At 49.5% G+C, this 13,604-nt stretch overlaps 1 protein-coding gene across 1 annotated transcript in view; it reads right to left on the bottom strand.

The window, feature by feature from the left end:
• TOP1 (DNA topoisomerase I) overlaps positions 1–11,455 on the bottom strand; it is a 67,002-nt gene extending 55,547 nt beyond the window's left edge. Inside the window, exons 1-2 of the mRNA XM_035548020.1 lie at positions 11,174–11,455; positions 10,523–10,547 (exon numbers count right to left, since the gene is read on the bottom strand). Of these exons, the coding sequence (XP_035403913.1) occupies positions 10,523–10,547; positions 11,174–11,206 (58 nt within the window). The 5' untranslated portion in view covers positions 11,207–11,455. The remainder of the gene's footprint in view (positions 1–10,522; positions 10,548–11,173) is intronic.
• Between the last annotated feature and the right edge of the window lie 2,149 nt (positions 11,456–13,604).

The following is a 13,604-nucleotide window of genomic DNA, read 5'->3' as shown; positions in this document are numbered from 1 at the left end:
TACGTCAGTAGCGCTACTCCATCCCTCCATTTTGTACACGCTGCTTGTGTTGCAATGAATCATACTCACACGGATCTCTCCAAAGGGTTCCTGCTTCCAGCTTCCCAAACGGCTCGATTAAAATGGAGAGTGCTCGTCTAACTCGTAAGGGTACCTTCTTAGGCAAGTACGAACTGGTACCTGCCCTTCCCTGCTGTTTTATCTCTTCGGTAATTGATCTTACTCACATGCTTGCTAGGATTCACAAACTGCCAAAAGACGCAATATGCTCTGCTGATGCTTTTCCTATTGCTCAAGGCACAGTTAGCAGACACTCGTGTGTGCTGGCATGTGTGGTGCAAGAGACTAACCTGAGAAGTACGTGGTGCCAGAACCCCGCACGCAGACCGGGAAACCACTGATCTCACTGCTGTAAATCCAGCAGTTTCACTGATTACAAAACCCGACATGCAACATTTTAAAACATTTTAATATTTGTCAAATTATTTAGTACAGAAAAAAAAAAAATACAGGCTTTAGCTCCGAGGTGCATTCTGCATCTAAAAATATAAGCTGAAACCGCAGAAAGGTTTGGGTGTTTTTTTGTACTGTTTTTTCCTAACCATTTCAGTCGTCGACTGGAGAGAATTAAAGATCAAAAACAAAAGTCCAAGTTGGAATTGAACCTTAGTCCTAGGCAGACAGCTTTGTGCCCATTTCTGTGCTGGGAGAAGTCACTCCCACTCTGTTCTCGCTTCTCCACCTTTGCAAAGAGCACAGCCCTCCCCCTCTCCCAGGCTGCCTATTTAAACAGCAGGGCCTTAGGACAGGATAACAATGTACATGGCACAAAGGACCTTAAGCCCAGGCACAGGGTCCGTAACAGAACGTCCCTCCCCGGTGCTCCCTGCCTCCACCTTCTGAAGTCTCTTTCTGTACTCGACCCTGCACCCTCGCACAGCCTGGAAGGATCACCAAGCAGCACAGACCGCGCCGAGAGCTGGCACGGCAGCATCGCACAAAGCCCGATGCTGGAATAACCATCGTCAGCTCGTGGAGCTGCTGAATTCCCCGGGGACAGGACAAGCTCACCTCTGACTCACGTCCACCGCAGCGAAGATCAAGCAAGGCAGCCCTCCTACCTGGTTATCAGGTGTCCCAAATACCTTGTTTCACAAGCGACATTACAGCCTGTCCCCTGCCACCGTTTGTACTTTTCCCCCCATAAAACTGCTCTGCAGACAGCAGAAATAGCAGCCTGTCTCTTACCATGCTATCCCAACTGCAGAACTCTCTGCGCTTCGCTTACAAGACCACTATGGGTTTCTGAACTCTTATTTCTGATACTTAGAAACCCACAACAGGCATTTGTCATATTCCAGAGGAAAACAAATGTTTTTGTGAGCTTCCACTTTTTCCTCATTCTCTTCCCAAAAAGGTCTTTTTAGGCCACCTCGAGCCATCTCTCCAAAACAAGAACTGCAAGCTCCGAGGAAGACGAACGGCTGTTTGACAAACCTGGCCCTTGTTCAAATATTGCAGTATAAGCCTTGGGCAGTGATACATCGCCATCGATAAAAAGTTCAGCCGAAGTACATCGCCCTGACCCTAAAACACTGATCATCTACGCTGTGCTACACACGAGGAAAAAAATACCATGTTGCCATTCAAATCTAAAAGGTGTAGGGAAGAAAGGTTGCAAATAAAGGAAGAAAATAGCTCCCGGGTAACGCTCTGAGATTTATATTCTCGTGTAAGAAGCTGTGCTAGGCAATAGATCAGAGTAAGCGACAAACGCCAGGAGAAGTTAAAAAGTTATCTGTGCTTGGGCATTACTCCGTTCTTACTAATTATTTTCTTGACTTCTTACCACAAAGGCACATCCCTGCTTGATTAAAAAAAAAAATATTGAAAAAGTTGTTAACGCTATTCCATTTAGGCACTGCCACACCAACCTTCCAGCTGCACCAGAACGACAGACACTTGGATGGAGACGAGACAACTTCCAGTCCCATGCAGCATATGCTGAGTAGTGGAGCATGCCCAAGGCTTCAGGAATTACAAAGCATTTGGGAAGCTCATTCCAGAGCTGCTGAACAATGCTCAGGCATTAGCCCAGTCTGTTTCAGATGGACGAGCCGCATGCAGTCTTACCCGTGTTGAACATGAGACCTCGTATTTCATTTCTGCCCATCATTTACTCTCTCACACCGCAGAATTCTTTACTAGCGAGGTCCCAGATGCTTGCTGCAGAGATTACTGTGATGTTGCAAATGACTGAGGGACTTCGAACTCAGCAGCAATTAGCGAAAGTCACCAGCATCTTATTTTGTAGGAAATCTTTGAAAAATGGCGTTACAGGTGAAACGGACATTTTGAGGAATCCGAACTATGGTTGCACTGAGAATGGGAGCAGTCCTCCCTCAAAGAGAGCTGTACTGCGTGCTAAAATGGGGTATGTCTGTGTCCGTCTGTCTGTAAGAGGCAGCCATCCACGCAGGGCACCATTACAAAGGAGCTAATCTCCGTTTTTTGGTGGGCACCACAAAGCTTAGCACTCTGCCATGCTCCGAAGGAAGCCGCTGTTTTTGTAACGCTCCTTAAAAACCCCTTCTCACTGATGAAGGTATGAGATAAAAATACAGACGCACACCCCCACAGCTCACAGCTGCACAAAACATATGGTGAGCTCGTGAACATGAACAAGTGCAGTCATTTCCAAAATATCGATAGAGAAGCCCAAAGGATCTGCTGATCAGCAGCTTTGCGAGAAGCACCTTTTGGCTTTAAGAGCCTGACAGGATCCTTCTTACAAGAGAGTTTCCCAATGGCCCGATGCTGCCCCTGTTCACCCCACAATCATCCCAGTTTCAGGGGTTATGGCCTTCCAACCTAAGAAACGATTTAGGTACTTTAGGTGGAGACGTGTTGTTTTTCTTGATGAGGCACTGTCTGCTGAAGCTGAACGGCAAGTACCTACACCAGCTTTCCTGCCATGCCTCCCGTATTTGAGCCTGCACTGCCCCCATCCCATCAAGATACGTATTTCAGACGTTTCCCAGCCCCTGCCTCCAAAGTTTTCCATGACAGGAGCAAAGCAGGCTCAGCGCTGCCTGATCCGTCCTTGTGACTCCTTTGGGGTGGGAACTGGCGGCCTGAAGACGCAGAGCAGTTGTCAGTGCAAGCTGAACTACTACAGCGACCAGCTTCAAGCGAAGCTGCTGGGATTGAGGTAACACCCCCGAGTGGAGCAACGATATAAAACGTAGTTTTCACAAAACCTATCCATCCATTTCTTTTTCCACACTCAGTTGTGTTGTTCTAACAGACAAAAAGGCCTGAGACTATGGGAAACGTCAGTACAACTCTGCAACAGATCTCACAAAGGTATGAGGCAATTCTTTTTCAAGGTGCAATCCCTTCTCCGCTCACCTTCCCTCGTTGCAGAGCTCCCTCTCTGTTATTAGCAGTTAACGGGGAACTAATTGCTGAGGTCTCCCACTTCCCCAAGAGCATCAGGAGCACTCCTTGTGCTGGAGGATTTCCCAAAGTATTGCTTATTGCAAGGACAGGAACATTTCACACCTGCATCTCTGCTGACACTGTAACGCGGGCTGAGGTTTAACAAAATGCTACTTTTACCTCAAAGAGGTTTGCGGACCATTGATGTTACGCAGGTGCTACAAAAGAATGAGTTTCAGGACTGACTGCAGCTCTGTTCTCTCTGCTTTCAGTCTCAGGTCTGCAGCTCTCACTTGTTCGTCAGCTGAGGCCAAATTTAGGAAGCAAATTTCAATTTGAAAAAAAAAATACGCATAATGCTCATGTTCCTAAGGCCAACAGCAACTAACAACTGTTCTTTATACCCCGTGGACCACAGGAGTAGCTTCACCCCTTTCTTCACGTCACTTTCCGAGTGTCCACCTCTGTGATACCAGGAGATGTTACTGCAGCTCTCTCCTTACCATTATCAGTTTAAAAAGCTAGCATTGAAAAGATTTGTAACGATAAACCCGATAAAACCCACTGGAAATACTTAGCGTCTGTGTCAGCAAGGACATTGTGAACAAATGCTGTGCTAAGAAACATTTCAGCCCCGCAGACACCGGGCAGCCACTACACCTTGCTCTGCAGAACTGCAGAACTGGGAAAGAGCAGAAAAGGCTCTGCCCAGAAGAGCACTTCAGCACCACAGGAATTCCCGTGTTAAACCAGCCAGAGTGGGAGCTCCCTGGAGCAGGCATTTAAGAACAGAGGAAGAACAGCCGCAACCGGGAATACTGTTCAGGAGGATTCAGCCCACCGTGCTGAAGACTTGTTTTTAAGCTGTGATTTTCAGCTGCTCTTTCAGAAGCACAGGTCAGCAACAAACTCAGGCGCTGCTGGAATACCAGCAAGTCCCTGCCCTCCTCTTGTTCGTTTAAGGGGAGAGAGAAAGCGTTTTGAAGTCTAATGATGATCCATATTTAAACGCTGACGGTGCTAAACAGCTCAGAACTGATAGTCATGCAGGGAGAAGGCATGGCTGGGCTTATTTGTCATCTGACGCTGCCTCGGTCAAAGAAAACAGCCTCAGAAAAGCAAGGTGATACGCACCGCCTTCTGCTACGAGGATCCTCTCTCAGATTTGGGCACCTACGACTCCTTTAAGGACACAGGCAGGAGCAGAATACACAGTGCTAAATAGCATTTTGCTCTCATGTTTCAGCGTGAGGTTTTATGTAAAACTTGGGGCAGTTTCCATAAAACTAGCAGCTGCAAAGGCAATTCGATTTAATAAGCCAATAAATATTTCTGAATGACTGCATGTCTTACAAGGATATCAGGAATTTTATTAGCCCAGCCAGCTCAAGCAGACTTGAAAGAGAAACTATCCTATCTTGAAAAGCCGCAGAAAGAAATCTGCGCTGATTTCTTAAGTTAAATTATCTTTTTCATAAAGAAGTCAGTGTATCATTAAAGCCCATCCCTCCGGTTCAACAACAAAGGAGCAGGTATAATGTCAGGACTCCGCTGATTTTAGTGGGATCACAGCAATTTACACCATCAGTAAGAATCTGACCCCGAGTCTCTCTAAGAGGGCAGTGACTTGTGCTATTTCAGCAGGTATTACTTTAACAGGAATCCAGTGAAATCATTAACAGAGGAATTTGAGTCAATGAGATGTTAAGTACTTGCTATAATTACATATTATTGCAGTTTCTGCTGACAGCACAACTCAGGAGGTTGGAATTCAATGAACTATCCGACAAATATCTGAAATCACAGTTGTAAAATGAAATTAAATCTGAATTTGTTCGATTATGCTTATGAGCCGTGTGCCTAGTTTACATAAAGCCATGTAAAAAGCCACACTTTTACATAAATATTGGTTCCTTGGTTGAAATTTTTTCATGTTTTACAAAGTAAACAAAGCAGCCCCGATAGGAATATTGCTTAATACTGCAGTAAAAGGAAAGACATCTTAAGAGAATCTGAAAGTAGAAAGCACACAGGCCATTAACCCCCAAAACACATCTTCCAGCACATTTAGGTAATTCTGCTGAGTTTTAACAAAAACAAAAGTTGGCCGCAGATAACAAATGCGTTCAACTCCCCACTCCCACAAGACACCCATTAAGTCCTAACCTGAACGCTGAACGTGTCGGAACAATTAACACAACAGACCTCTAGGTCTTCACAAAGCCCTTCTGATGCTACTGCTGGGAAAATACATGCAAACAACTTATGCAGCGCATGATACGCAAGAGCAGCTTACCAACAATATTTTTATTTACATTTCACAAGGTCTCCCTGCAGTCTGCCTTTCTGAGACGTGTCAGAAATGATCAACTTACTGCAGGATACCCTCACTGCCAGCATCTCGGGGACTCCTGTAGGAAAGCTGCACTGTTATATCCTACAGTCCTTGCAAAAGATTGCTGGAGATGCTAGAAACCAATGCTAAAAACAAAACAAAATAAAAAAAAAAAAACCATACACACATTAAAAACCTTGCAAGGATCAGGGTCTGATATGCAATATTTTTCAGATTTGAAGTTTCAGATTTAAAACTGCCCCGAGTGTTGCTCCGAGGACCGGCTGTGGGCAGCACTGCTCACAGCGCTGGCTCGCCCAGAGTCTTGGGCTGGAGAAGGCAGATTCGAGGCTTGTGTTGGAAGGAACAAGTTACGTGGAAATGTGCGTCCTAAGGAACGTAGCACAAAAAAGGGAAAGGAAATTTTCCGCGGAGATATCAATCTGCTTCTAAATACCATTAGCTACCTTTTGTATGGTGGATCCCTGGCCAAACGTTTGACATTTAAAAGCGCCGATGACATCACGCTCCCAGGGAACTTAAGAGACGCTTTCGCCCTGATGTGTGCAGGGATAGAGCACAAGAGTTTACCTTCCAGCTTCCTAACTTCAGGAGGTTTGTTTGGTACTGCGGCTCCCGCAGCAGCGCTAAGGTACACAGACCCAGCGGACGTGACCCTGCTCTCCTTCCAAAAATCCTCCTGCCCATCCAGAAGACACCAACGAGGCAGAGGGGAGGAAGAACAAACCAGGGCGCCAGCAGATTGGTTCCCAACCACCGAAAAACCTTCAGGACCTCTGTTGTGTCGGTGTTCAGCCTGTCAGCATTTAAGCCATCCCCACCTTCTATGTGCCCAGCTCTGTCATAGTAAAGGAAATGTGAATTTAATGCGGAACACAAGGGTGCTGAAATACCCTAACTTGTAAGGCTTTTGTTCAGCACCCTGGCTATTTAAATTACATTTCCCTCTTGCTCACGCCCCTTCAAATCTTCACCCTGATATACTGAGGTGCCATATAAGCATTCAGGACAACAAAAAAACCTGCCAGTTTCTGATAAGCAGCACAAGCTGGAGCAGAAAGGACTCACCACCACCCCCATCCCAAAATCGCAATTAAAGCGAGCCTCCCACTCAAACACGCTTGACTTCTAGATGACTTCTTCTAGACAGACAATCAAATTCACACATGACTCCTGTTAACATACTCTAATGGTTGCAAATTCAATCTTATCATTATTGGTCAAGTCATCTTTCTTCACATCGGGTAATGCCTTCCCTTCCTACCTAGAAGAGTGCTGGATTTTAAAAAAGTGCTGGATCTTACAGCAGCTCTGCCTGCAGGCTGACAAACAGCCACGGCACTTGCAGCAGTTACTGCAGTTTAGGAGCCTTTGTCTTGAATTTGATCATTTTGCAACCAAAAATAAGTTTTATCTACTGCACCCCACAAGCATAATAAGAGAACTGAAAGTTAAGATAAATTCCTTTCAGTCTCAACGTTGTCCTCAGGAGCAAGAAGCTGTTATACTCAACCTTAGCAATAAAGCTCTTAAAGCTAAACTAAACAGAATCCAAGCAGGTTTTACATCTGAAGTGATCTCAAATTCACCAAGTGAGGAGAAAAAAAAAATCAGAATCTCTTCTGTACTCCAGGGTACACAGTTATGACTCAACATTCACAGCTGTGAAGAAGGGGTCATTTTCAATGACCAAGCTGTTCTTGGAAATGACAGGTTTAGACTACCGCTTCCCTTCTAGCATGCTGAAGACTGTAGGATGTTACGTGCAGAAAAGACTTACTGTTTCAGCACAATATTGTTCTCAGGATGGTTTGCAAACAGCCACTGCTAGGGCTGAACATGGAAAATTCTTTGCAGTGTGTACCGCCACTAAAAATACAGTTAAGGTGAAAAAAATTACCCACTATGGCCAAATTAAACAGGAGGGAGAATCTGGATATCGAGATGGAATGCAATTACCCAAGCTGGAATTTGCCCAGGACACTCTTGCTTAGAGTAGCCAGAGGGATCTGGCTATTCGATGTCGAGAAATAGCCAAGAACACATATTTACAAGTGGCATCCTCTCTCATACCTAATAGTATCCTGCTATCAATGAAACCGGCCCGTAATAAGATCCAAGTTCTTTGCTACAGCCAGCGTGCTCCTCTGTGACCTGCAATCAGCTGGCAGATCCACCTCCACCCACCCTGCTTCGGCTGCAACAACTTGTATGATCACAGGGAAGGCAGTATGTCCCCTGACCTAAATATGAAAGACATTTGTAACAACAGGAAGCTTTCAAGTGCTTAAGTTGCCCTATGGCTGATACACTAATCAGAAGTCACCCAAAGCACTTTTTGTTAATGAAAACGTTTACTGCTGGTCCATTCAACAGTTTGAATTAGCCCTCAGAAAGACTTCCCTTTCCCCAAACGTGAAGACCAAAGGCAGCCTAAAAGGAAACTTTGCCTCTACTGCTCAGAGCCGTCTGACAATAACCGAAGCACAAGCCAATTCTAAGAAGAAAACGTATTTGAGATTCCCACCACCCACTTCCACTCTCTGCCACTAAATAGGATGAAAACTAGAATAAGAGCCAGAGCATCACCACTACGCCTAAAGCAGAGCTGCTTTTCTCAGACCATGCGTGACAATTCCCAACACAGAAGTGCAAAGAACTCCTGGGTGGAGGAAACAAGCCGCAGCACAAGCAGAGGTGACAGGTTTTCAGGAAGATCAGTCCTGGTCACAAGGTCAGGGAGGACAGCGACTATTCAGCATTATTCTCGTAACAAGACCAACAGGGTTACACGCACCTTTCACCACTGAAGAGGATTTTGGATTTTCGGGACCTCCGATCGGCCACAATGTTTTGTGACAGCCATAAAAATAATTTCAATAGGAGGAAAAGGGTGCTGATACCTACGCTGGTACAAATTCACTGCGTGTGTTCGATTTACCAGGAATTCAGTTTTTACATCAAGGTATCTTACTTTAAATTTGTGTCCTGAATTCTTCCAACACATGGTAGAAATCAAAACCGGGGGAGTTTTAAGCACTGAATGCCTAAAACCCTGTAAGAATAACATGGCCCATGGTCATAATAGAGGAGAGAAAACCCTCAAGGAGCTTCACTGGAAGCTGAAGGGGAAGGGTCGAATGTGCATCATTTCCCCTATGTAAATCAGCAAGTAACTGAAGCTTTCCAGGGAGTACTTTTCCCTAAATAGAAATGATCGCGAGGCAAATATTTCCCAGCATAAAAAGGCTACAAGTATTCACATACATGCTTGTATTTAAGTTGCCTCAAGAGTTCCTAGTGCACTTCTTGGGAAATCCACTTTGCCTTTTTCTTCCTGCTAAAATTTATTCCTAGAGATTTGCTATAGCATCAGAATGGGAATAAAGTCCAAAAACTACTGCACACTCCAACTGCACACAGACAATCACATTCCGATGAATGGACAGAAAGAGAGGTGCACACAAACGTAGATTTGTAAATATTTACACACATTATCCTACAAAGCAACCAGGGCACATGGGCACTGCCCAGAAAAGCATGCTAAATATTGTTGTAAGAGAGCACTGAGTAAAGCAAAGCCATCTTCAAGCATTTTTTGTCCTCTACCGTTCAGGGGAGAGCTCAGAGTTCCTCAAACATCCCAAAGAGCGTGACAACAACACAGGCACACAAAGGTAGGTTGGACCCTGCCAGTTCCCCCCACCTGGCTCAGACCCTTTGGTTTGGCACTTAATGGCACGGGGAGGGGGGTTGCGATCACTTAGCATCCTGGAAAAATTAATGTACAGTCAAAAAAGGCAGTAGCTATGAGGTTTAGTGGACAATTTATAGGAATATATATGAATAGAAATAACAGACAGATATATGTATATATTCAGATATATAAAAATAAATTTAAAAAATCACAGGACTCCTCCAGTGTGTCTAAATGAAATGAACAGTTATAGCTTGCAAACTTACGGAAGCGATGCTGTCTACCTTTCTGGAATTGTCTGCACTGCTTGTGTTGTTGGTTTTTTTTTTTTTTCTCATCCTAACGTGGGCTTTTATTTTAATTAAAAAGCCCCACCCAGCAAGGTAAAGTTCCATCAGTTAACTAGGCAGGAAAGGAGTAAGAGCCTTCTTAAAATGGATGCAGCAGATCCTTCTGAAGAGCAACATGTTGCAATCACCTTTCATTTTAGGGGAAGGGAGGGATTCCCTGAAAGGAACAGGGCCGGGGAGCCGTGGGGGGGGGAGGGAGGAAGGGAGGCCGCGATAAAAACGGCTCGGGGATTTATTTAACCCCCCAAAATAAATAAAACAACTTCGCTTTCCCCTTCGCCGAGCAGGGGCTGGGGCTGGCTGCCCGGCTCCCCGGCAGGAGGGCAGCTCCTCGGCGGCTGGAGAGGAGGAGGAGGAGGAGGAGAAGGAGCGAAAGCCACACAGAAGAGAGGAGAAAAAGAAAATGGCGCAGAGACTAAGTCCCGACCGTCGACAAGGCGACTTTCCAGGGAGGAATCGGGGCCCAAAGGCGACCCCGGCGGGGCCGAGGGGAGCGGATCGGGGGCCTCCGGTGCCCCCACTAGGGGCGGAGGGGGTCGCGGGGGGCCGGGGGGGGCGGCCAGGGGGCGTTCGGGGCGGCTCGATGGGAACAATGGGGCCGGTGAGCGCGGAGCCGGGACTTAGTCTCTGGGACGCCATGTCTGTGCGCGGCGCGGCCGGGCCGCCACGCTCACTCACCGTTGGCTCGGAAATCCGCCTCGATCTGCGGGGAGAGGAGACACGGAGAGGCCGTGAAAAGCGCCGTCCCGGGAGGGGGGGTCAGTTCTTTAGCTACCCGGGGCCACGGATCCCCCCCCCATGCCCCCCCATTCCTCCCCCCCCCCCTCCCCAATTCTCCCCCCCCCCCCCCCCCCCCCCAGTTCCTTCTAATTTTTAGGAGAATTAAATAACCAAATGAGAAGCACGATGCAGAAGGTGTCCTTCGTGGCGGGGGGGGGGATCCGGACCCGCACGGCTCCCCGGGGTGCCCCCCCCCCAAAAAAAAAAACACCCTGCGATGAGGATGGGGGTGATGGGGGGAGGTCGCCCCGCCGCCCCCTGCCCCTCTCCCCGGGGCCCCTTGTCCCCCAGCCCGCTTCTCAGGGGGGACCTGTCCCCGGGGGGGTGCTCAGCAAGGGGTTGGGGGGGGGCAGGCCGGCTTGACAGGGCTCACCCCAGCCCCGTGGGTCACCCCGCGGGGGGACAGGCAGGGGGCAGCACCGGGCCGCGAACCCCAGCGCTGAGGGGGGCAGCGGGGGGGGGCTCTGCCGGGCCCCCCAGGGACCCCCCCCGGAGGGCGGCGAGGGGCTGGGGACCGCCGGGGCACGGGGGCGGTGCAGGGGCGCTCACCTGGGAATCGTTGTGCAGCTGGTCCCCGCTCATGCCGGAGGGTGCGGGAGGCCGAGCGGAGCAGGAGCAGAGGAAGGAAGGGAGCCGAGCCGAGCCGAGCCGAGCCGCCGGGGACGCGCGGAGCGGGGACGCGCCGAGAGCGCAGCCCCTGGCTGCCCAGCCGTTGTGTAACAGACGCTAAGTCCGACTTTCGGCGCACTGCGCAGCCGCGCCGCCGTTTACCCAAGGGGCGGGGCCAGGGCTATGTTAGACAGAACGCCGGGGCGGGAGCCAGGAAACGGCAGCTCTCTCATTTGCATACAAGCCCCGCCCCCATCGGGTATATTTACATACAGACCACGCCCCCCGTCACCATCCTCAGGCTCCCTCCGAACGCCGCCGACTCGCCCGCCCCCTCCCGCACAGATTTTTACATATCCGGCCCCGCCCCTTCCTCCCTCTCCTCCAATCGCGCCGCGCAAGCTGCCCTTCATTTGCATGCTCCGCCACGCCCCTCCCCGCCGCCGGACGAACCCGCGGCATTGTGTAAGAGCCCGTTCCCCCGCTGCGCATGCGCCCCGCCCCACCCCTGCAGGGCTCTCTTTGCATACCGAGCCCCGCCCCCCGGCGCGCTGGCCCCGCCCCGCGCTGGCAGCGGAACATGGCGGCGCCGGGCCGCGTGGGGAGGGGGAGCGGGGTGGCCCCTCAGCGCCCCTCAGCCGGGCGGCGGCACCGTGCGGGGCTCCTCAGCGGCTCCTGCTTTTTCTCAGTACGAACAGGCCTTTTAATTTTTCCTCTTGTGAGGAAACTGGGGGTCAAAAGAAAACAAAAGCTTTATGTTCTTTTAGCTAACGTGGGAACGAATCACGTACCTTCCTATAACAACAGCCCCCCACCCCAGCCCTGTCTGAGGACGTTTGCTCCTGCTCTGCAGTAGCTCTACCGAAGGGGTTTTCTCTTCGGTGTGCTAAATGGCAGGTTTAGTATGCGTGGCTGGTACCTGGCTCCCAGGACTGCCTCCAGTCTTCTTGGAGCTTCCACCCTGCAACACAGCCTGCACCTCTCCTCAGCTTCTACACACAAGCAGGGCTTTGATTTGACACTAAAATAACCCTGCCCTGCCAGGCTATCTGAAGAGATACATCAAAATGTAACAGGGACAGCAGCCACCTATTTGCACTGCATATTTATGTGCTGCAAAGGGAAAGCTCTGTCACTTTCTTGCAGTCTTCAGAAGAGGATCTGAGGACTTCCTTTTTTTAACCAGAGCAGACAAATATTTCTGGCTCTAGAGCTGTTTATTATGCAAACTGCTTTAGTCACTGTTAGATTTTTAAATCTAAACATAGTCAAAAGGCTGTTTCAGACACCTCTCCTGTTGGAAGAGGTGCTTGCCCCTAGCTCATGAGAACGAGATGAGAGGGGGCTCTCGGAGCAGCCAGAGGTTTGTGCCCACCCTCACTGCCATGCAGAGGTGTACAAGCTGAGGTTTGTGACGGTGGACAGCCCGGGAGCTGTCTGGCACATCCAGATTTGGGCATTGGAAATTCCTAAAAGCCCTTTCTTCTGAAGCAGCAGGTTTTTTGTTAAAGATTACGTATCTCCAGGCCCCCGAGAAGCCTTGCTCATGAGGCCTCACAAGAAAGGGATCTGCCGCAACCCCCACCACACTGCAGCCAGCCCCGCTCGGAGGGAAGGATCACTACCTCTTCTAGCAGCTGCCATCTTCAGAGGCATTTCTGAACGCACTTCTGGTTGCAAAAGGGAGTCTCCAAAGCGGCACGGGAGGCTCAGCACTGCACTCCCTGCGAGTCTGCTGGCAGCCAGCCGAGCTCTGCCTGCGAAGGGAGCTGCCCGATTTGCGAGCTCAGGTCCTGATAACGACCACAGTCTCCCACAGGGTCAGCTTAAGGTCTGACCAGAGCCTGCAAGGAGCTGCTGCACCGCCGCTGTTCCCCTGGCAGAACCCAAGAGGCAGGGAGAATTAGAATTTGTTCAGAGGTGTATCAAAGCGTAACACCTGTGGCCACATCCACTGCCACAAGCTGTATGACAAAAAGCCTTCTGAACTCACAGCCCCCTTCCAAACCTATAACCTGCTCTGTGATGCTCCAACATAACTGCAGCACCTTCCCAGGCCTCCTGCACCTCCCTCACCCCCTTGACAGCTCGCGTCCCTCGATGGTGGGAGGCTCTAAGCGAAGGAAGGGAACAGCCCACAAAAGACACGCTGCTGTACAGCCAGCCCTTTCGACAGCAGAGGCTGGCAACGACACGCTAAAGGTGTGTGGACCTGCTTCGCTGGCAAAATTGTGTTCACCCCCGCCAAGATAACTGGGGAAATTCGCAGCTCTGAGCGCTGTGGTCTCGCTCTGTCTCTCTGAGGGCTCCCCGGGACAGCAGTACGTCACCATCAGGTTAATGTAGCCTAGGTGATTGCTTGCAAAAAGAA

The sequence above is a fragment of the Cygnus atratus genome, chromosome 16, assembly GCF_013377495.2.
Source record: "Cygnus atratus isolate AKBS03 ecotype Queensland, Australia chromosome 16, CAtr_DNAZoo_HiC_assembly, whole genome shotgun sequence".
Taxonomy (NCBI): Eukaryota; Metazoa; Chordata; class Aves; order Anseriformes; family Anatidae; genus Cygnus; species Cygnus atratus.
This window is presented reverse-complemented; position numbering and strand designations above follow the sequence as displayed.